This window comes from Merops nubicus, unplaced genomic scaffold, assembly GCF_000691845.1.
Source record: "Merops nubicus isolate BGI_N331 unplaced genomic scaffold, ASM69184v1 scaffold9337, whole genome shotgun sequence".
NCBI lineage: Eukaryota > Metazoa > Chordata > Aves > Coraciiformes > Meropidae > Merops > Merops nubicus.
Window position 1 is genome coordinate 16,947 of NW_008619560.1, and position 21,470 is coordinate 38,416.

Sequence of the window (21,470 nt, forward strand, 5' to 3'; positions counted from 1 at the left end):
GCCAGCCAAAAGCTTCCAAGCTTGGAGGCTTCACCTAAGGAAAAATATCTGTAGAGGAAAAAAATCTTTAGCAACCAATGAGACAAAGTTGTCATCTCAACTCACTCTGCTAAGGGCTGTTTTCAGGAAGCAACATGAGGCATCCTGTGGACACTGTATTTGCCTGAATTTGTTCATCTCCCAGGATTTTAAACCACCCTAACTTTTAAAAGCAACAGCTTGTTTCCCCTCCAGGTTCTCCCCCTAGTTTTTAGTATAATGATTTAAAGGTAACCTAGGACAGCTCATCCCCTTGGATATTCAGGTTTAGTCAACTTTTACAGTTGCCTGGATAATAAGCAGATTTACCTTAGGTTAAAATAACTCAACTTACCAGAGTTCTACTGCCTTCAGTTACCCTGATTGATAGCAACTGACCTGGCCCAGTTATTTTCAAGCTCCAGGTGATAGTACAGAGAAGATGGAATAATTACCGAACGAGTATCCTCTTGAGCAACTGCTGATCTCCTTCAGAGTAGCCAGGCCAGTCCTTCTGCACCTCTTTGTATACACAATCTTTCAGTGTGAAAGTGCTGTCCTTGGCACTCAGATTTGCCACCTGAAACAAAAATAATTTGCAAAAAAAAAGTTGTTTGGATTTAATTTCCTCTCTTGTTCTACCAAAAGAGATTAAAGTGTAGGCAAAATCTGAGTTACCAGCAGCTAGTAGTGTCAGAGAGCAAGGAGAGACTTTACACTTCATTTCCTAATTATTTAAGCAAACTCTGCTTTTCCTTTTGCCTTGTCATTGCAATAGTTTGTTACGAGTTTCCAAAGCATGCTCAGTTTACAGGAAACCAAGACACATCTGAACAGATTATTCAGCTTGGATAGCCTGGAACAGTACAGCAGCAGTTTATGGAAATACCTGGAAATAAACCCTGATGGGAACAGCAGTTCACTTATGGCACCTGTCTGACAGCTGGAACAGGGTGGGTTATTAGCTGATAGGGGAACTCTTGCAGAGATAGCTTAGTTAAAAATTGCCAGAAGATAATTCCTCACTAACAAGCCAGTAAAACAAGCGACACAAAGCGACTTTCTCAAGGAGCAGAGAGGAGAAGCCTTGTGGGTACGAGGCACTAGGGAGCCTGCAGATCACACTGTGCAGTTCAGTGTCAGGATCATCTGCTGGATTTTATGGAGAAGAACTCTTCCAAGGACTACTTCAGGGCAAGAACAAAACCTGTGATTACCAGCTTATAACCCAGGGTTTTACAATAAAGCGTTGCACCTAAATCCTGTACTGCAGTTCATTCAGTACACTTGCATGAGAAGCTTTCTGACATTTTATCCAATTCTATCATGTGTAATTTCTCCATAAAACTCTGCGTGGTGCCTACCATGGATAGGAAAGACTGCTGGAACTGGCAGGATTGTATTAGAATGGAAAGAACTTGTTAAGAGTTATCCCACTTTAATCAGTCTTTCCACAGCTTGACTGAAAATTTTAACTTCTTGCTGCTGGTTACACAACTGGTAGAACAACCCAAAAAGCCCCAGTTAAGCTTTCACAGATAAGTGTCTCAGTGAACCCTTCTTTAAGTGGTTGTAGAGCAGAGCAAGTTTAGAAGGAAAACAAACCCTTCAGTTGGTTTTTACAGAAGGGATACAGAGGCAGAGGTGCCAAATTCTGTGCCCAGAGCCAGGCTGACCCACTGGCAAACTTGCTGCTTCAGCTGTTCAGCTTGACTGTGCTTACACTTGAAACTGGAAGATGCTTTTATTCAGCCAGTGGAGACATTGAGCATGTGCTTAAGGATTAGTGCTCTCCATTGCTCGCTCCATTTGGAGATGGTTGTGCTCATGAATTTCTATTATCCACACAGCAGTAAGATAGGCTCAGGAAAAGCAAGTGAAGGAGTGGAAAGTCTTGCATTAACTGAGGATGTTGTTAATTCCTCTGCCTTTGCTTCAGGGAGACTACGACCTAATATGAAAAAATCTATCAATTTAAAAGCAAAAAGCTGCAGAACTGATACAGCAAAGCTCCCCTGATAAGCGAAAAATAGAAAGCACAGTTATCAGTTTACATGACGAACACTTTGTTTTTCCTTTCAGTTCTGTCAGCTTTCCAAAATCCTGAGCCAAAATCCAAGAAGAACTCGAGCTGTGTTTTACATTTAGATATGCCAGTAAACATGCCCAAGAGACAAAAGCAAAGCCAGGTTCTTTTACAAAAACTCTGAGAATCCCTCCGGTTACTGCTTCTTTTACAGCGGGAGCCACGCTGCTCAGCAGGGCTTGTAGCCCAGGGAGAAGAACAACAACTCAGATTTTCTCTGTGCAGAGGCTGAGAGCTGCTACCTCCTTGTTTTCCTGGTGTGGGACTCTGCAAGCTCCACCCCAGGCCTCCCAAAAATAGAAACCTTGCAAAATGAGGCAAAAAGGCCAGCAGGAACACAAAGTCCTATGAGAGATGCAAGAGTACAATGAAACCCACACCTAGACGTATTTAGACATGTAGCTTTAACACAGCCTGTAATTTTTAGCTTATCTGTGTCTGCCCGTGGATGGGAGCCCTGGTAGCGCTGAGAGGAGATTAAGTTTAAGAGCAATACATTTACAGCCAAATAATCAGCATTTAGCCCAATCAGGCTGACACTGCGAACATACCGCTTGCCTGCCAGGGGTTTGTGAGAGCATCGATAAAAAGTGGTTATCAGAAACAGTCTTTCTAGTATTAAACCTATTTATAGCATTCAAAAGGGTGCTCCAAAGAATTCTAGCGCTGCTGGAAAATTAAGGGCTACAGGATTAAAATCTAGGGAAGGAGCAAGTTGTGCCAGCAGTAATTCCATTTTCAATATGACCTGCCCTGCACCCTCAGGCAAATGAACTCCTCACTGGCTCAGTCTTTTCAGGATGGGAAAGGAATAAAAAAAAATCCACCAATACAACAGAGGGCAGCTGCAGCATTTAAATAAATACCCACAACATGTTTGCCCTGCGAGAGCAATAAAGGTATTTACTGCAATTCCTAAAATGGCACCTTCAACATGACTCAAAGTGTTAAGGACTGATTCAGCTCAGAGACAGCTTTCACACTTGACACACCAGTAATATGCTCTGCAAGAAGCTGCACGATCTTCACACCTAGCCAGCTGCACCTCCAAGCAGGAGAGGCACGGGGCTGAACACCACCAAGGTGTAAAGCTCAGCAGAGAGGGATAGTTTTTTTCCCCCCCTTCCGTAGGAAATGTTACATGTCTCAGTAGAGAACATATTCATGTCCATGTTAATAAAAAAAATAGAGATTTATAGGTTGTAACAAATCAAACAGCTCATAGATGCTCTGTTAGGTAACTCTCCCCACAACCAACCAAAAATGTCCCTCTTAAGGGAACTAAAAATCATACAGCTTGGGTGCTTACACCCAAACTGAGGTGCACGCACGAGAGGCTTCTGCTATCTGTAGCAAAACAGCACCATGACTTGTGAACTTCTGCCAGACACGGCCTTCAGAGAAAGTCAGCTCTGGGGGACACAGGCTAACACAGAAGGTAGGACCGTCCTCAGAAGACATTTCCCTTTACCTAAACCGTTGCCTTCATCAGAGTACAAACCTGTTGCAGAAGGTTGTCCAGCAAATCCTTGTCCTGCTGAGAAAGTCCATCCTTCTGCAATCTGAGAATAAGTTCAGGTTTCTTATAAGGCTTTAGTGCCAGTAAGTGCACAACCCTATCTTTGAAGGGTCTCTGAGAAATCGCACTATTGCCTCTCTTTATTGCACTGGCAAGGTTGACTGGCGTTGGGCGCTTCCTGGAGGGAACAGCATCGGAAGCTCCTGGTGCAGGTTTACGCACCTGAACCTTTTTGCCTAAAATGAGATGAGAATAGTAAACTGCAGCAGTCACCTTGCAAAGGCCAGTGAGCTGTCAACACTTATATGGAGTTCATTACACCGTCTGAAGTGCCAGAAGATGACAATGAAGGACAAACACAACCAGCACACCCCATCCGTTCCGATACGCCGCCGGAACGAGCATCCCGTGAGTTTTATGATTCATGACAAGCTTGTAACAAGTAAACAGCAACACCAAGCTCTGGAAACCTGAGTATTATTGGCCACAAGCTTACATAAAGCTCTCTTTGTTTGCCAGCTTTTCATTTATCCCAAGTGCATGTATCCCCACGGTTAATCTAACCATTTTTTCTCTCCCTATGAGAAGAAAATTCTGCATTATTATGTAGAAGAGTCAAAATATGGAGTGGAAAGACCAGAACTGGTCAACGAGCGGCTCCCTGCTGCTGATCTCAGCAAAAATGCTGCTCCAGCAGATGTTTCTGCTTTTAGAACAATAGGAACTTTATGGGGCTGGGTCTATCTCCCTTCCCCCCACCAAACACAGCCCCATGAATGGGGTCTAACACTGATACATCAGCCTATTCATTAGTGTGCTGCTTGTTCTGACAGAACAAGCCCCTCTACACTGCAGGAATAGCTGCTTCGCCCTCCAATTACAGTGAGATATCTGAGAACATAAAGCTGTCTCTAAAGTCCATCTCAAGCCCTCAAAGGCAGCTTCCTCAGCTCCATCCCAAATGTTGCTCTTGGTTTCTGACAGCACTACACAGGAATTCCATTTTCCCCCTATTCCTACTGAAAAACAGCTTTAACTACAACCCTTGCCCAAGTCCCACATCACTTATTAAAGCACAAATTAAAGAATTTTACTCTTTTGAATACAGACACAGGTTCACTGCTACCCAACCAGCAAATTGAAAAAAGGAAACTTGTAGGGTCCAAGGTCTAAAACCTGGAGATGCAATCAATCACTTTGGTTCAAGAAAGTGACCTTCACTAGCACAAACAACATCCAGCATTTACTGCAAGAGTGCTGGAGGTTTATTTCAGCAGGGCAATTCTCCACAGCTAGGAAGCAACGTTTTCAACTGAGTCATCTGAAGATACTGGTGCTCGTTGGCAGTGTTTATTTTACTGAAATGCAGATTGTGTAACCCAGTCCCCACTTCCTGGCTTTTTATTACGCACCACGCTGATGCAAGTAAGCACAGCCCATCGTTGGCAGGGCTGAGTTAAAAGGGAGCAAAACAACAATTCACATGTTAAATATCTCAAAATTCAGAGGTCAACCGGACTTCATTTCCCGAAATGGGACAAGAGAAGATTCGTTGGCTTTCTAGAACTCCCTTAACTGTTGCCAGGTCATGAATAGTAAAACACACTGGGACGTTTCCACTTAAGGCTGGAGCCAAAATGTGCAATGATAGGAAAAGAAAAAAACTCAGTTAAGCCAGAACACAAAGTCTTTTAAAATATTTATACGTGTGCATATGTATAGATATATACACACACATTTGGTGTGAATAAAAGCACACACGTCCCCCTGCAGCTATCTATTTACATATATATTCACCCAAGTGTTAGTGCCCGTCTACACACTGCTCTGCTGATCTCCAATTTCAACATTTCATATAAATCCTTCCACATCTGAGCTGCCTGGAACGACTCCACTGAGGCTGAAGTGCTGAGCTCCATGTTCTCAGGGAAATGTGAGCACCAGCCTTCCCCCTGCAGAGCAGCCTGGGCGTGAATCAGCTGCTGGGGCTGGCACACCAAACACCAGCGTGTCCCACGAGAGGACTGGCCTTGCCCAGGCTCTTCCTTCTTGGAGCAGTGCTTTCCTCCCCTCTCAAATGCTGACACCCTAGACATGCACCATGTAGTCACTCACTGCTCTTTCCGTGGTGGTGCCTCCATTTCAGAGCAGTGAACTCTTTACCAAGAAGATTTTTAAATCAAAAGTTTTGCTCTGTCTTTCCGGGAAGCAAATTGCTTTGAGAATCTTCTCCCTCACCAGCCTCACAATTTCATCCACTTACTGTAATGTTCTCAAATATAAACTACACAAAATAATCTTCTAGTCTACAGGAAATCAATGCATTTCCTTCCTGATTACTATCTTATTTCTCAGCTTTGAGCACTTGACTGATAAAACAATGAGTCAGGGGCAGTTCTACATTTTGCAACTCACCATTCTCATCACAGACATCCTCTGAGAAGAGACTGGCTACAGAAAACACATCTGGTTCAAAAAGAAGAAACCCAGCCCAAAACTCTGCTCGGGGGTTGATATTTGTGCCCTGAGTTTGTGACCAGACTAAGGGTAAGCAAAGACCCAAGCTCAAATCTAGGTCTCTCCAGGCTCCTTCTGGAGTCCACTGAAACTTGCCATGGTTCTTTCCTCCCTTAAGAGGCTCCTTTTGTTGTCACAGTAAGATGGTGTGTGGAAGGCTGCAGTGGCCAGCACTGCTTTAGCCTCCTCCTTTCTGAGCACACGGGCTCCATCTGCACCCTAGATGCTGCATGTTCTGGTCCCCAGTGCAGGCACACTCCAGATGTGTGATGACAATGGTGGGATGTTTTAGCTGACTTCATGAGGAGCACAGTCACTTCTGATGGATCAGCAGCGTGCTCTTGGCATCACTGCCTGACAAGGGGAAAATAATGCCAGAGAGTGCTGGGACTGCACACAGACAGTCCTCACAGGCCACGCAAACACCACTGCACGTGTCCTAGGGTGAAGATGGGAGCCATGGAGAAGTCACAACACAAGGAGAGTGGCACCCTAACCACACATCCCTAAGAAACTACCTTGGTTAAATGGCCAAGCAAACAGAGGCCAGAATTTGACTCCAGAAGCCAGTGAAGCCCCCCCAGGATCGAGTTGGTGCTTACCTACGTATCTGCCCCCAGGTTTGATGACTATCGCGCTCCGGCTGCGGGTCTCCTCCTCTGCCTGTGCCATGCTTTGCCTTGCCTTCTGGTAGGAATCGTCGGTGGCACACACTGTGATTTTATCCTGTATGCTCCCAAGGCAATCCAAGTGGATATTGCCATTGCTGCAAAAGAAACGCAAGGGAAAAGATACTCCTGACACTGCCAACGGGCACGTGGCTGCCACTGCTGAGTGACTGGGGCTGTGTTAGCTAACTAACAGGAGGGGACAAAGCTGAGAGGTTGATTCCTCTTCGAGGGCCTCGCTACCCAAATACACACAAACAGATTAGAAAGACTCTAAAAAGCAAGAATTCCGTATTAAGTTTTGTGCAGGTTTGCTAGGAAAATGATTCTGTGGAAGATAACACATTAAAAAACCCACCAGATTTTCTTTTGCTGTATCACTCACCTAGATACATACTGCTGGATACAGTCAAAGCTCCCCTGGGGGCTGTCCTTGCCAATATTTGAAAGATAAAACGTGAAAGTCCGCACTTCCGTAGGTCGATCGGGCCTTGGAATTGCGATGTGCTGTTTGGGAGGAGAAAAATATTGGTCACTTGGGGAGCCTACACTAGCACCAAATCCCATTTTTCGGCAGTCACTATCCTTTCAGGAGGGCTGTAACCCACCAGAAGGAAAGCGTATGGATTACTGCAGAGGAGTGTGACGAGCGAGGAGCTACAAGGAGGATTCAAGTTAGCAAAACCACATGCATGGAAAAGATAAGGTAACAGAGGCAGACAGATGTAAAGAACAGCTAAAAGGCCAGCTCTGAACCTAACAGGACAGAGATCTGAGCTGGCAGCTCGCTGCCTTTCAAAGCAGAGCCCACAATATCCTTGTTCTAGCAATCTGACCCAATTCTATTGATTCAGGCTCAAAACAGACTTGCTACCACTGTTTATATTCAATTTAAAGCACTTGAGACTTGTTTCTTCAGAATTAGTGATCCAGCACTAAACACAGTACAAGCCAGGTCACTAGGTAGCATGCTTATTCTTTTTTAAGAGATTATAATTCCATAACGAGATTTCATGGCTCACAGTAAAGTGTGACGCTGCTGCTAAATTAAATATTTAATCAAGCATTAAGTGTGCTCCACAGACAACTCCACAGCTATCTGCACTGCTCTTCTCCCCCCAGCCAGTCATTTTTCAAAAGGAAAACTGTTTCCCCTCTGCGTTCAAGATGCAACATAAATCTCAGCATCTGAGCTCTACTATCACATCAATATTTGATAATTAAGATGGCTTCCAGAAAATGAAACAGAAGGAACATCAGCTCCAGCCTATTTCAGGCTGTGCTCTACCACAGAGATTTATATTTACCCAGTTTGCCACATGTATGCACAGAATACCTACGCCTAGCAAGCCAGCCCCAGGCATCCACACAGGACCCTGCTCCAGAACAGCTCTCTGCTGGTGCAGATGGTTTCTAGGTGGTTTCCCTTTGACCTCGGGCATCTATGGCAGCCTGGAAACCCAGCACATCTGGGCCTCTCTGCTAAACCACAGGGATGTTCTCAGAAGCAGCAAGAAACACTTCTGTGAGCTGCATTGAGCTGAGCCCCTGCAGCAGTTTCCATTTTCCCAATACTGGGCTCAGGTTTGAGCCTCTCACTCTAAGACAGACCTTGAGGAGCTGGAGTGTGGACAGAGAAGGGCAACAAAGCTGGGGAAGGGTCTAGAGCCCAAGTGTGATGAGGAACAGCTCAGGGACATGGGGGTGCTGAGCCTGGAGCAAAGGAGGCTCAGGGGAGACCTGCTGGCTCTGCACAGCTCCTGACAGGAGCCTGGAGCCAGGTGGGGGTCGGGCTCTGCTCTCAAGGAACAAGGGACAGGACAAGAGGAAATGGCCTCAAGTTGCCCCAGGGGAGGCTGAGGTTGTCCCTGAGGAACAATTTCTTGCCCTTGAGGGTTGCCCAGGGCTGTGCCAGGCTGCCCAGGGCAGTGGTGGAGTCCCCACCCCTGGAGGGGTTCCCAAGCTGTGGAGATGTGGTGTGAGGGACATGGGTCAGGGGGGACCTGGCAGTGCTGGGGAACAGTTGGACTCCACGAGCTTAAAAGTCTTTTCCAACCAAAACCACCCTGTGATTGTTTACTCTCTGTGAAGACCAGTTATCCTCCAGCCAGCCCTCAAGACAGGCATCCCTCCCCCTGAAACAACAAGCCAAGCCACCCACACCTGAGCCATGCTGAAGGACGAGCAGTTATCCCCCCCAGAGTCCCAGGATCCAGATCTAAAAACACTGGGAGCAGATCTGGTGGGATCTGGGCACTGCTGGGCAGCACTGACCCTCCAGCAGCAGCATCCGAGCCCGTTATCTCCTCGGCCAAACGTGGCCTTGAGCCCTTAATCTGTCCCTGCACCCTCTGCCCCCACCCATCCAGAATAAGCAAAATTCTCTTCTGCTTTCCAAGCCAGCTGAGAAGATGCACAAAGTCAGAGTTATGTAAACAGGAGGTTGTGGGTATTTTGCAGCTGGCACTGTTCACCCCCCAGTTAATTCTCTGGGAACAGGGCATGGAGATAAATGCAACAGGTCTGTCCAGCTTCTGGTGCTGGCCACTGGGAGCAAGTTGTGCTGGGTTTGTGAAATAAAACCCGGAGGATGTAACCAAATCATATATTCACACTAGAATAACTTGCTTCTCTCTCTTATTTACCATCATAAAGAACCAGCTGCTCTGAGAGCCCCAACTCGGGTATTTTTGTAGAGTTTCTGCAGCTTCAAGTTTCTGCAGTTTCTTCAAAGGATGTAAAATGAGACAGGAGTGGGAGAGTCACTTCAGTGTTAAATGCTGAAAAGTGTAGCGTATGCAAACTGGCCGTTATCTAGGAATTATTTTTAGCTGAAACAGAAGGTTTCTCAAGCCACCAAATCAGCATGGTAACTGCTTTGAGGTAGCCCTAATTTTGGTGCAGAGTATTACACCAGTAACCATAGACACTTAAAAATAGCTCAGTACAGATGTGACTTCTGTTTTTTTCTCTCAAGCAATATTCATCTGTGTACAGCTCATTCTGAACAGCAATTTCATCTTCCTCTATTAATACCAGCACAAGTTCATCCCAAGAAACAGGGGAAAATGTCAAATTTTCCAATCACGTGAAGTTAAAACGTTTTGTCCCCAACAGCCATATTTAAGCTGCACGAACACACATGTATTTGGCACCTGAAGGGTTTTTCCCCCCAAGTTCAGTTCTTTCTCTACTCCCCCTCTTCAGTAAGCACCTGAGAATTTGACCCAACATAAGTTCCAATTCTGCACATGCTTCTACCAAAACAGAAGCTCCTTCAGCCTTTCTTGCACATGCCCTCCATCAGCTACTACTGTTTGTCACACTTTGGTACTCAAGCTCTTAAATTCCAATTTACACGCACACTGAAATAAGCAAAATGCTCAAAGATTCCACAAATTCACAAAACTATCCAAGAAAATCTGGTTGTGATAAAAAAAATTAACAAGTGCTGCTCTTAAGGAAAATCCAGATAGTCCCACTTCAGCATCTCAAAGATTAGCAGCACTCTGCTAATTATGACCTAGTTACTACTATTGAAATTCTGATTATTACAGATTATTGCACTGAGAACTTAATTAACAAGACTAGCATCTCTGCAAAGAAACATATCCCAAGATAAAGACTACTGAAGAGTCCACAGTTTATAAGAACTCTGGTGAGATTCAATCCAGACCAGGATCCATGCAGGTGGTTTTGTGCCCTGTCACAAAAAAAAAAGCTGATTTATTTCGGGCTAGAACAACCAACATCCTCCTTTCAGCACCTGGCTGACAGAGCTGCCACTTTGAGTTTTATTCCTGGCCTAACCCTTCTTTGGTTAATGAGAGTATTAAACAGGAACATTTTTTTCTGTGTATTAGAAGCTGAGAGTATCCTTGACAGCATTCATTAGTCTAACACTGGGAATAAGTAAAAACCACATGGCCATGGTAATTTACAGGCTTCTAGAGAATTAAAGAAGCAGGAGTTTGTTTTCAACTCTTACTTTACGTCTTGCCTCCCAATCGTCAAGTACTTTAAGTTCTTCCTTCTTGCAAGAGGGATATTTATACAGGAAAGTCCCACTATTAAAATCTCATGTCACTGGACACTGCTTTAAATCACACTGACATTGGTGCTATGTACAAAACCTGTCACCTTCAAAAGTTACTGAGAAATCTCCTCCGTAGCAGCAATCATCAGGAAGCAAAGCAGGAAGGCAAACTGGGGAATTAAGGTAGAGTGGAAGAAAGTGTACCCAAAAAATCAACAGCTAAACAAATCCTGTTCCATGTCAGCAGCTGAATTTGAGGATTTGTTAAGTTACTGGCATTATTTCAGTCCAGTTATCAGAAGCTCACTGGAAAGCTGTTAAGGAATCGGTGGCAGGGCTTTGACACAGGGCACAGTCGTGACACATACAAGTACCACACTTAAAACCAGATGGTTCCACAGCTGCCAGCTTCTTGTCATACTCAGTAAAAATAATAATAAAAGGACAAAGAGCTCTTTCTGCCTGCCCCAATTGAACTGGATCTCGCTTTCTTCAAAGCTCTACCTTTGGCCTTTACTTGACAGTGCAATTAATTAAACAGCTGAAAACGAGGCAAGCAGAGGTCAACGCTGTGCTGCCAACATCCTCCTCTGGAATTATCCCTTCTCTGGAAGTCAAGGGCTCAAATACAATTAAACACATGAAATATTTATTATTACGTTTTATAATAATCCGCACGGTTTGAAAATACTTTGAATTTTTATAAGGAACCACAGCATTTAAAAATAGCTTCTTAAAATTACTACAAGAAACTGCATAATTTTAAAATAGTGGGGTTTTTTTTTTGGCTTCCCTGAAAATGCTCCTATCAGATCTGTGTGAAACCCACCACAAGGAGAGCACGGTGGCTGAGGGCACTGGAGCGTTTTTAAGCTGTTCTGATTCATTTTGCTACATTTCCTTTGAGAAGGAAGATTAAGAGAAGAGGCATTTCTAGAGCTTAAGCAGCTTTGCAGGAAGAGTCAGGTGTAGATGCTCACCAGGTGCTCTCCAGAGCAAAAGGAAAGCGTTTGCAGGCTTTTTAGCTTCTTTATTACATGCAAAGCTGTCTTCTGTTCACCTAAGAGAACGAATCCTGCACCCTTAAAATTCTCCTTCTCACTCCCTTCTGTGCCAAACTTCAGTGGCAGATTTTTATCTAAGCTTTCATGCTTAGTTTTCTGGGAAGTTTAAATGTAAACAAAGTGAAAAAAACCTGGAAATTGCTCCTTTCTTTATTTCCCAGGACAAAAAGGTTTGTATTTTAATTTGTAACTTACAAAAACAATCATTTCTTTCCTGCCTCATTTTGTCAGGGTAACATCACAAGTGAAATACTGGCACAGAGAAATGTGCTCGACTTCACTGCCTACTTCATTCAAGCCTTTTTGAAAGTTTTGTTGTGTCATGATCAAAAATTAAGAAGTTATTTACAGCTCAGTCTTAAAAAACAATGAAATTCCCCTTCCTTACGCAGATCAAATTTAAACACACAACTTTTGGTATTTAAAAGGTATATAAATGCCATTTTTCAAGTTCACTGAGGAGTCACATTACTTTACCAGAAGCACTACCAACTAAATCTCAGTGTTGTCAGTAACTGGCATGGCAGACAGTTTCAAGCCTCTATAAATATCTTGGAGGAGTTCAGTCATCAGAACAGCAGTTAAAGAAATAAAACTCCTACAAACAAAACACTTTGGGTACTCACAGAAACAGCACCATTGTTTAGATGGGCATATTAAAGCTGCAGAATGCTGGTAGAAGCTTCCACCCACTGTGACTGTAAGTGACTGGCACCCATAAAGTCTGGCACCAAGTTTACCAAGCCTGGCACAGCATTCCCTCGGGACACGGGTGAGGTTTCCACGGATTGTGGCACCCACCACAGTTCTCCCATCAGTGAACCTTCTGTTTCCTTGTTCTACCCAACAGCATGGCCTTAGAAAACTCAATTTCACCACCAGAAACACTGGTGGAGCTGGTGCTCTGGATTTAGTGAGGTCAGAAAATAACCTCGCAATGGATTGGGCAAGGTTAGGAAAGAAAGAGGGAAAAGTTTTTACAGAGATAATCCATGAGATCAAGGAACAAACACTCTTGCCTGGACCACATCTGAACTTCACATCTGTCCTTCAGAAATCAGAGCATTGTTCTTTGAACTGGAATCAACAGACATGCAGAACAAATACCTTCCTTAAATTAATTGTATAAGCCAGTAAAGAACTTTCCACGGCAACCCACACAGAAACTTACCCCTTGGCTTCCTTGAAACTGGATTACTGGTTTTGATGTCACAGCATCCTACAAAAACAAGCAGAAAAAAAAAAAAAGAGATTACCTTAGAGAAATTTAAAGCTGTGATAACCCCTGCCAAAAAATACTCAGCTTGATTCTTCACCTATACTTTTTTTTTTTTAAGGAAAAAGATTCAGGAAAATACACAGAACTCCAAGCAAGAAAGTACAAAACCTCCTGAAACAGTGATTTCTATCTCAGAAAGGGATAAAACTGCAACATCACCAGTGGTTAAACAACATCACAGAATGGTAAGGTTTGCAAGGGACCTCTGGACATCAGCTGGTCCAAAATCTTCACTCTTTAAATTCACTAACCCTCCATAAAAAAAAACATCTCAGATGACACCCAGATGGGCTATGCTTAGTTCCCTCCTGACCCCTAAACCACATTTCAGGCACAGAATAGCTTAGCTGTGTATCTTCAGTGCTTATGTAAGTTTTGAGTTAAACAGTGGATATTTGAGGGGAAAATTTATTACAGTTCTAGGCCCGAGCACACGCTAAGCAAATTTTTTCCAGCAGAAAGCTGGCAATTCATTGGAAAAGCAAACTGCGACTTTATTGCAAAATCCTGTTGTTACACTGCCCATTTCAACAATCAGCCTCTTCCTCCATACTAATTTGCTTACATTTCAAGAAGTCATACTCCTGCTAGCTCTAAAACCCCTAAGATCTGCTCAAGACAAACATCACTGAATTTCAGCTTTTCACACCGGGACTGTCTTTTCACTCTGCTGTAATTTTATGAAGGCTTTGGAATTCCAACTGTGACCCCAGGTTTCAACTATAGGGAAACTGCAAACCAAGGCACACTAAGTTTTTAGTTCTTAAATTCCAGGAGAATTGGGGCTGTAGATTTTTTCACACAAAACATTCCAAGACCCACTCCAGCAGCAGAGGAGTTGAGCTCTGTGGGGTGGAGGAACACGCTGTGTGCAAGATCTTATGGGGAAGCCTTCGACAGGGGCAGAAGAATTTACAAATGAGTTGACGTGTCATTTAAGACTGAACACGTTGCCACATTTATGGGAGATATTTCCAAGGGGAAAAGGGCCAAGAAGAGTTTAGGAGACAAAGTCCAAGTGGTGCATTTGTCTTGTCCTTTCCGTACCGCGGTTCTCGCATCTCTCAGCATTATGCAGATCATCACATCGACCTCCCCAGGACCCACATTGACTTCTCAGGATTACAAAACAGACCTCTACATTTAGCAGCAAAAGAGTTAACAGCTTGAAAGCCCATTAAATTTACCATCTCCTGTAAAACCTTTCCAAAGGCTTGCAGCCCAGGAGTGAAGAATCTAAGCCACAATACGCTGACATTAACAAAAAATAAATAAAATTCACTGGCAAGAAAATCTCCTTCCAACACAGATGAATAAGCTCATACCAAGACACCATCCTCAGAGCCTTTTAAGAGCCCATCCAATACGGTTTAACAGCCCTGCATCACACCCTAAATCCTGATGAGATATTTATGAGTGAGCAAAGCAAGAAGATGCCCGAAGCTGACACCGTGTTGGCGGGGCGAGTTTTATAGACCTGCAACAACCTTTATAAAGAAACAATAAACAACATCTTGCTCTTGGTACAGAGATCAGTGGATTCCTTGAGTGCCACGACACTGCATACCACAGCGTGCTGTTCATAGACAGGCTGGCCAGCGTTTTGTTCACGGTGTCAGCATGTACTGTGCAATGTGTCCAGAAATTCATACGAACATACTTGAGCAAACAAGCATTTGAAACATTAAAAAAATCTGGATTTAGAAAAAAAACACACCACCACACAACTCTCCCCAACTCTCAACGTGGATCTTGTAAAGCTAATTACAGATTTGTGAAGTTCTGCAATTAATTCTGGAAAATTACTTAAGTGGAATAAAAAGGTAATGTGAAGCACATAAGGAGAATAACGAGGCAGTAACAATACAAAAGCACTGTTACACAAATCAGGCCAAGCTTTAATTACAGAACTTATAAATTCCCTAATCTACATGCAAAAGTGAAGTTGAATGCATAATCTCAAAGTTAAAAATGAGTGTTCATGAGAGTTAAATGGCAAACTTGAACCCCCAAAACACACTATTTGCAGGTTCCTGAGTTGCTTGTGGCTCGGGGCTGCTGGGCTGTGTGATCTGCTATGCAGGAATACCCATGTTATAACTCCCTGCCGTGCTCCACGGGAGGGATTGCAGGGAAGAGTTGGGTATTGGAGGGTCACTGCACCATCTGAGTTTCCATTTTAGGCAGAGAAAGGGAAGGCTCTTGGCTTCTCTGTAACACCAGCCCTGCACCTACATGTCATAGCTTCCCTTCTGCCCATGCCCAATTTCTTGGCTGCAGGTTGCTTGAGATTGCTCATGGAAGAAGAAAACACATGCACACCATAACTCAATTAAGAATATGAACTTAAGCACTTTTATTAGATGAAATTGAACTCCTGCACAGACACCTTTGTCCAGAATAAAAGCGAACAGATGAATTAAGCTAAACCAAATTCAAACCATACTTCAATTTGTATCTTCACTTCATTTGTATTAATGTTCCTGAATGCTCTTGTATGGACAACCCCCACTTTCAAAGAGCTCTTGCTACCATTTCCAAAATCCCTCCACCACCTTCTAAAGAGTCACCTAATTCTCCTTGGTCACACCAAGACAGTGAACGTCCTTCATTACAGCTTCCTAGAGATGCTGTCCCATCCCCCTTCAGTGGAACAAAGTCTTTCCCTTTTTCAGTCCTTCCTTGCAATTAAAACAAGTGATCCCATCAGGACCATGGTCCTGCTGTGGATGTGACCCTGCCCTGCCTTCTCCAGAGTACCCCAACCTGCAGCATTTAGGAAATCTGTTAACCAAGGAGGCTGATGAAACCTCACCTTTGTGTTCAATTAAGAGGCAAACCAAGCCAGATCTGTCCGTGGGCCACCTGCACAGCCTCTGCTTCCAGCTAACAAATTCCAGCTTCATTCCTCCGTGAGTCTCACTATATTTAAGAATAGCTACTGGAAGCTGATTAGGATAAAGACAAAAACGTAAGCAAGAAAACAACAGTTCAAGTATTTTAAACCAGCCACCTGTCGGTTCAACAGGTTTGCTGCTGCTGCCAGGTACCAGATGTTCACCTTCACAGTTAAGACACTCATCCAGAACAGTGACAGTGCTTTGAAAAGGTCTGAGCATGAATGAACACGACTGCTGGGATGTGTGGGACCAAAGAACAAGCAACTGCCACGCAAGAATATTGAATTTCTGAACTGTGCTTACACTAAGAGCAAGCCAAGCCCCTTTAAGCATGAATTCCATGTCTGCTCTGTGCTCACTGTTGTTTCAACAAAGGGTTTCCTGACACAGGACTGAAAGGCTGGCGAATCACTGCCACGGCTTCACTGTTTGCTAGTTCCTCCAATGGATGTGTGAGAAAGTGTGTCCAGCTTCCTCCCATCTTACCGTAAGAGAAAATGAACTGTTCTGACACACCAGAGAGTCCTTCCTGTGAGGGAGCTCACCAGTGCCCCAGAGCTCCACGGGGGTCACTTCCCAACTGCATGGCTGGAATTCTCCAAGACCTACTCAGACTTAAATGCCAGTTTCATCCCATCTACCCAACTTGCAAACAGACCCTCAAAAGGAGCCTGAACAGGCCCCAGTTATGTCAGGTGGCAACGTATAACTCCATAAATACTCACTTGCTATCTGCACAGAGCGTTTCCATCCATCCCCTGCTGAATTCTTCAAGCACAGTGGAGACAAAGCAGCAAGGTTTCGAACACCAACGCTCTGCTCTGGGGTGCCACCATGAATCAAACCCCACAAACCCAAATGTTTTTTGTCAGACAGTCCTCAACTACTTAAGACTATTGCAGAAGTCATGAGATTAAGCCGAAAACCCAAAAACGTATCCCCAAAGCTCCCACAAAACATTTGTTTTTTATTAGCATGGCATTAAGTTCATCTTCATCCTCTGGCTTCCCTGGGTTAAAGGCAAACTAGTAACCCCTTAATACACACTCTGAAAGCTCAGAGTTGGTGGCAATGCACAAACAGTTTCTTACACTTCAAATACACCAGATCAGCCATATGGAAGCTAGAGTGAAGAGCAGGAGGAACAAGAAAGTGGTAATAAAACACACAAAAATTGAATGTAAAACTAATAAAATACTTTATCAGGTATGATCAAAGCTGGCGTGAGGTTTTAAAACCATTTAGTGGAGAAGCTGGATAGAATATCCCCACACAGGACCTGAAAGAACATGTGAAATCCTTAGGCCAAGCAAGCAGTTGGAAACCTCCCTGTTTCTTCAGGGAAATAGAGATAATTAAAGAATACGTGGTTTCAAGAGGTTCTGTTATGCATTTACTGGAATTTATACTGGAGGCAGCGTTATATGGAAAATATTTGCCTATACTTAGTATTGGTGTATTTGTCTGTTTTCTTGAATGTTAAGAGGCACAAATACTGAGCAAACAGAGCAAATGAAAGCCTACCCTTATTTGTGTTGGAACAAGGGAATTATTTTCAGAATTTAAAGCTTCTTGCAAACATTTAAAATTAGTAGCAAGAATTCCAATAACTATACAGAGAAGCTCTAAAATGACACTGACCCCAAGGCTGGGATTAACAGGACATTTTGAACCATCACGTGCAATCCCAGCCAGGTAAAGCTGCTGCACCTCAGAAGCCTTTCACAAAAATAAGAACAAACAGAAATTGTTTAAAGTTCATACATTTCAGACTTGCTAATACCCCAAATTCAAAGTTCCTCTTTAATTCTTTGGTTATGACTAGTTTATGTTTCTTTTGCCCACGCAGCGTGGTCCAAATATAGCCACACTCCCTCCTCTGCTTCCTCCAGCTTCTCAGCACAACTGGGCAGAGAACTGAAAAAAAGGGTCAGATCCCAGTCTGTGAGGATCCTTGGTTCAAGCAGACCTGGATGCTTGAGGGAAGGTGTCCTGCAGAGCTGAACAATTCAAGATTTCCATTTCCACTGGCACCTTTGTTTTAAACACACATGCAGACTTCGCAAAGGTAAGCAGAGACCAAAACCGAAACAAATATATCCAGTGTCTCGTTGAGACAGACCCACAAGAGACATCTCAGAGTCCCAAAGTTCATTAGAAGCAAGATATATAAATCCCAGGAGAAATAAATACCTTTGAATATACCCACAACTTCAAGTGAGTCAATGTGAAGTTTGCTGGCAGTCAATTAGTCCAAGCCAGCCCAGAAGAGAACCACTGTGTGTTAGGTAGAGACAAAAGGCTTCTCCCAAGACATTCCACTATTTCAAGGCTTATATTTACCTCCTACCAGAACTGAATATTCTTTTTTTATGCCACATCTATTACTTATGGAATTAAAATACCGTCTCCCTGCAACACAATTTCCATCTGCAATTTCAGGCCTCCCAACGATCTCATTTGAAGTTGGGGACACTAACAGACTGCAGATGGGATTGAGTCTGCTGAGACTTGAAAATTATACATCCTATATAATTTCTGTTGACCTAAACTACAAAGCCTTCCAGACCTTTTTATACTACATGCTCCTTAGAAACAAGGTACTGGTTTTGCTACTCAAATGCAGCATTCTCAGGGAAGGAGTCTTGGAAATTCCATGTAAATCCACAATTAATGAAGCAAAAGTTTAGCCTTCTACTCAAGAGGTGACAGCAGCCACCTGCTTGAGTGACAAACATAGCCATGGGGATGCTTCTGGATGAATGGGGGTCCCCCTGCATCCCCCCACAGATAGGCACCTGCAAACCCCACCGTGCAGGAGCACCACAGTGCTGTGGGGTGTGACGGGTGCTCCTCAGGCTGCAATCCCCAAATCTCCCCAAGTACATGTTTGCTCGCTCCTCCTCTCCAAAATCACCCCTTTTACTGCCTTGATGAGCAAAATGTTCTCAAAGAACACAACTGCACCTGTCTGCTGGGCCCAGTTCCCCACTTTTCTACCCTATTTTCCTCTCCCCAATGTTTAAAAGGAATATTTGTTTGGGGCAGAAGCAAGCACTTGAGCTTTTAATACAAGTAATTTTTAGAAAGGTGCTTTTGGTAAAGGTTTAGGAGCTGGAGACTTACCAATTACTCTGAACTGTAGTTTATATTTATTATATAATCTTCCTAATGTGCATTAATGGACGTATATTATCTCTGCAATATTAAAGCACCTACAAATCTCAGCCATAACAGTGCGAGCAGCAATAAAGTGATAAAGAGCTTTTATGTCAGACAAAATGCTAAGCTGTACATTTTAATGTTTTTAATTGCTAAACTTGCAAAATACATACTGGCTACCTCGTTTACAACTGCACCATTTTAAGTGGCCTATTAGAGCACAACCATCACTTCCCCTGTAGTTTAACTTTCCAGGGTCAAAATCTGAAATCACTGGATTTTTAAGTTCTATTAAAAATTGTCAGCTCAAAAAAAAAGAAAAGGACCAACTGGACATTATTGAAGCTGTGGCTGAGATAGAGAATTCCACCATTCACAGCTCTTTATTAAGGGAGCATCACAAGCCATACTGACTTCTACACCACCACACAATCTGAGCAAAGACACCATCCCACTTGAAAAACAGAAACCCACTACCTTTGAGTAACTTTAGAGTAAGACACATGATGAAGTTAAAAAAAAACCCTGTAACCTAATGGAAATGCTTTGTGCCTGCAATGTAAAGCAGAAACTCAGTCACTCAATGGACAATAGCTTGTATCAGCAAAGCAGAAAGCAATTAAACTCCACTGTCATCAAGATGTCACCCCACAGGCACGAGAGCTGAGCCAGCCATGGAGCCTGTTCTCTCATGCATGCCTGGATCTTCTGATCTCATCTAATCCAGGTTAAAAAGATCCTCCTGAATAAAACGCAGTTGGTTGGTTGGTATGGTTCTTAGCTGCAGAATTCATTTGGAACCATAACTGAAACAAGGGAGCACCATGTGTGACGTGGGGGCAAGGCAGGACCCTCTGCACTCCCCCCTGCACGGCCACTGGGGACCCAGAGTTTCCTTTAAAGAGGAACGAGGGGAAGGGAGAGATGGAGTGAGGAATACAGAACCAGGCTGGCTACCCAAACACCCATCCTGCCCCCTCCAAACCCAGGACAGCAGGGGGAGGCTGACATGTTCCAGCAGCTCTTCACCAGTGTTTATTATGCTCCAAGAGTGGCCACCCAGCTTTTCAGAACATATTTCTTCTTCATTTGTCCTGAGTATGAAGCTCCTTGGTGGGTCTCATTTTTGAAATCCTCCATGGCACCAAACTACTCAAGCAAAACTCACTCCAGTGATGTTTTACATACAGGGTAGTTTAAGTTTCATGCTCAAGCCCAGTACATTTTTTTGTTTCAATTTGGTAACTTCCAGTAAAACTTTTCCAGACGTGCTTCAAAGAATCTTTGCTTCCTAGCACAGAACTTAATTATGCTTTTTCTGATCCTGTATTTGCAAAAATAAACCTTTAAAGTCCAAAAGAACAGATGCCTCTGACATGAAGTCTGATACTCTCATCATCTTTAGCACCAGACCACAAATCTTGTGAAAGGTGACTTTGGTAAGGGAGCTCCAACTCACTGCATACCCCAAAAAATCCTGAGACAAACCACACCTCAACTCACAATCACTAAGGCAAGATGTTTGGCTAGCACAAGGTACAGTAGTTTTCTGCTAGAAAGGAAAGCCACACATGTCTGCAATTCAGGCAATGCCTTTCAGGAAGACAATTAAAAGGAGGCACAAATCCTTAGAAAAATAATTGAAGTATTGTTGCTTGGTATTGAGTTGACTCTGACCACTGTAAAGCAGGCAACCTTGTTTGGTTGTAGGAGAACCTGGCTATAGCAAAGAGACCAACACATCCATCAGACTGATTCCTTCCCAAGAGCAGAACCACCAAATGACTTCTTGCAATCCCTATTCCTAAATGTTTATGGTATTCCAAGTTCAGTAACTGAGTAACTTCTTCAGGAGTGCTGAGATGGATACAGAATGGTTCTGTAATAAATATGAATAAATTCACTGTCTGAAATGGCTGCAAGAGATGCTGCAAGGCCACAAAGCACAAAGGTCTGTCTCCAACAAAAACCACACAAGTTTTGTTTTTGCAGACAACCGACCTGGGACTTCCAGAGAACACTGAGGAGCTCAAGGTACCTGTCTCCAGAGAAGGGCTCACCTGTTAAGGGACAGGCTACTGCAGAGAGAGGCACTTCAAGAGGAGAGCAAGCTCCAGGGACAGACACAGGCACAGTCTCCTTCATTCCAAGAGCCACAGCATTTCTGCTCAGAACACCACTTTCCTCTCGAGTGGCCAGTTGGTCCCTGGATCCCATCACT

The 21,470-nt window shown here is 43.7% G+C and overlaps 1 protein-coding gene across 1 annotated transcript in view; it reads right to left on the reverse strand.

The window, feature by feature from the left end:
• Window positions 1-21,470, reverse strand: part of ELL (elongation factor RNA polymerase II) — a 51,413-nt gene that overhangs the window by 13,250 nt on the left and 16,693 nt on the right. The window contains exons 2-6 of the mRNA XM_008943825.1: window positions 13,080-13,127; window positions 7,194-7,315; window positions 6,743-6,906; window positions 3,606-3,859; window positions 474-598 (exon numbers count right to left, since the gene is read on the reverse strand). Coding sequence (XP_008942073.1) covers window positions 474-598; window positions 3,606-3,859; window positions 6,743-6,906; window positions 7,194-7,315; window positions 13,080-13,127 — 713 coding nt within the window. The remainder of the gene's footprint in view (window positions 1-473; window positions 599-3,605; window positions 3,860-6,742; window positions 6,907-7,193; window positions 7,316-13,079; window positions 13,128-21,470) is intronic.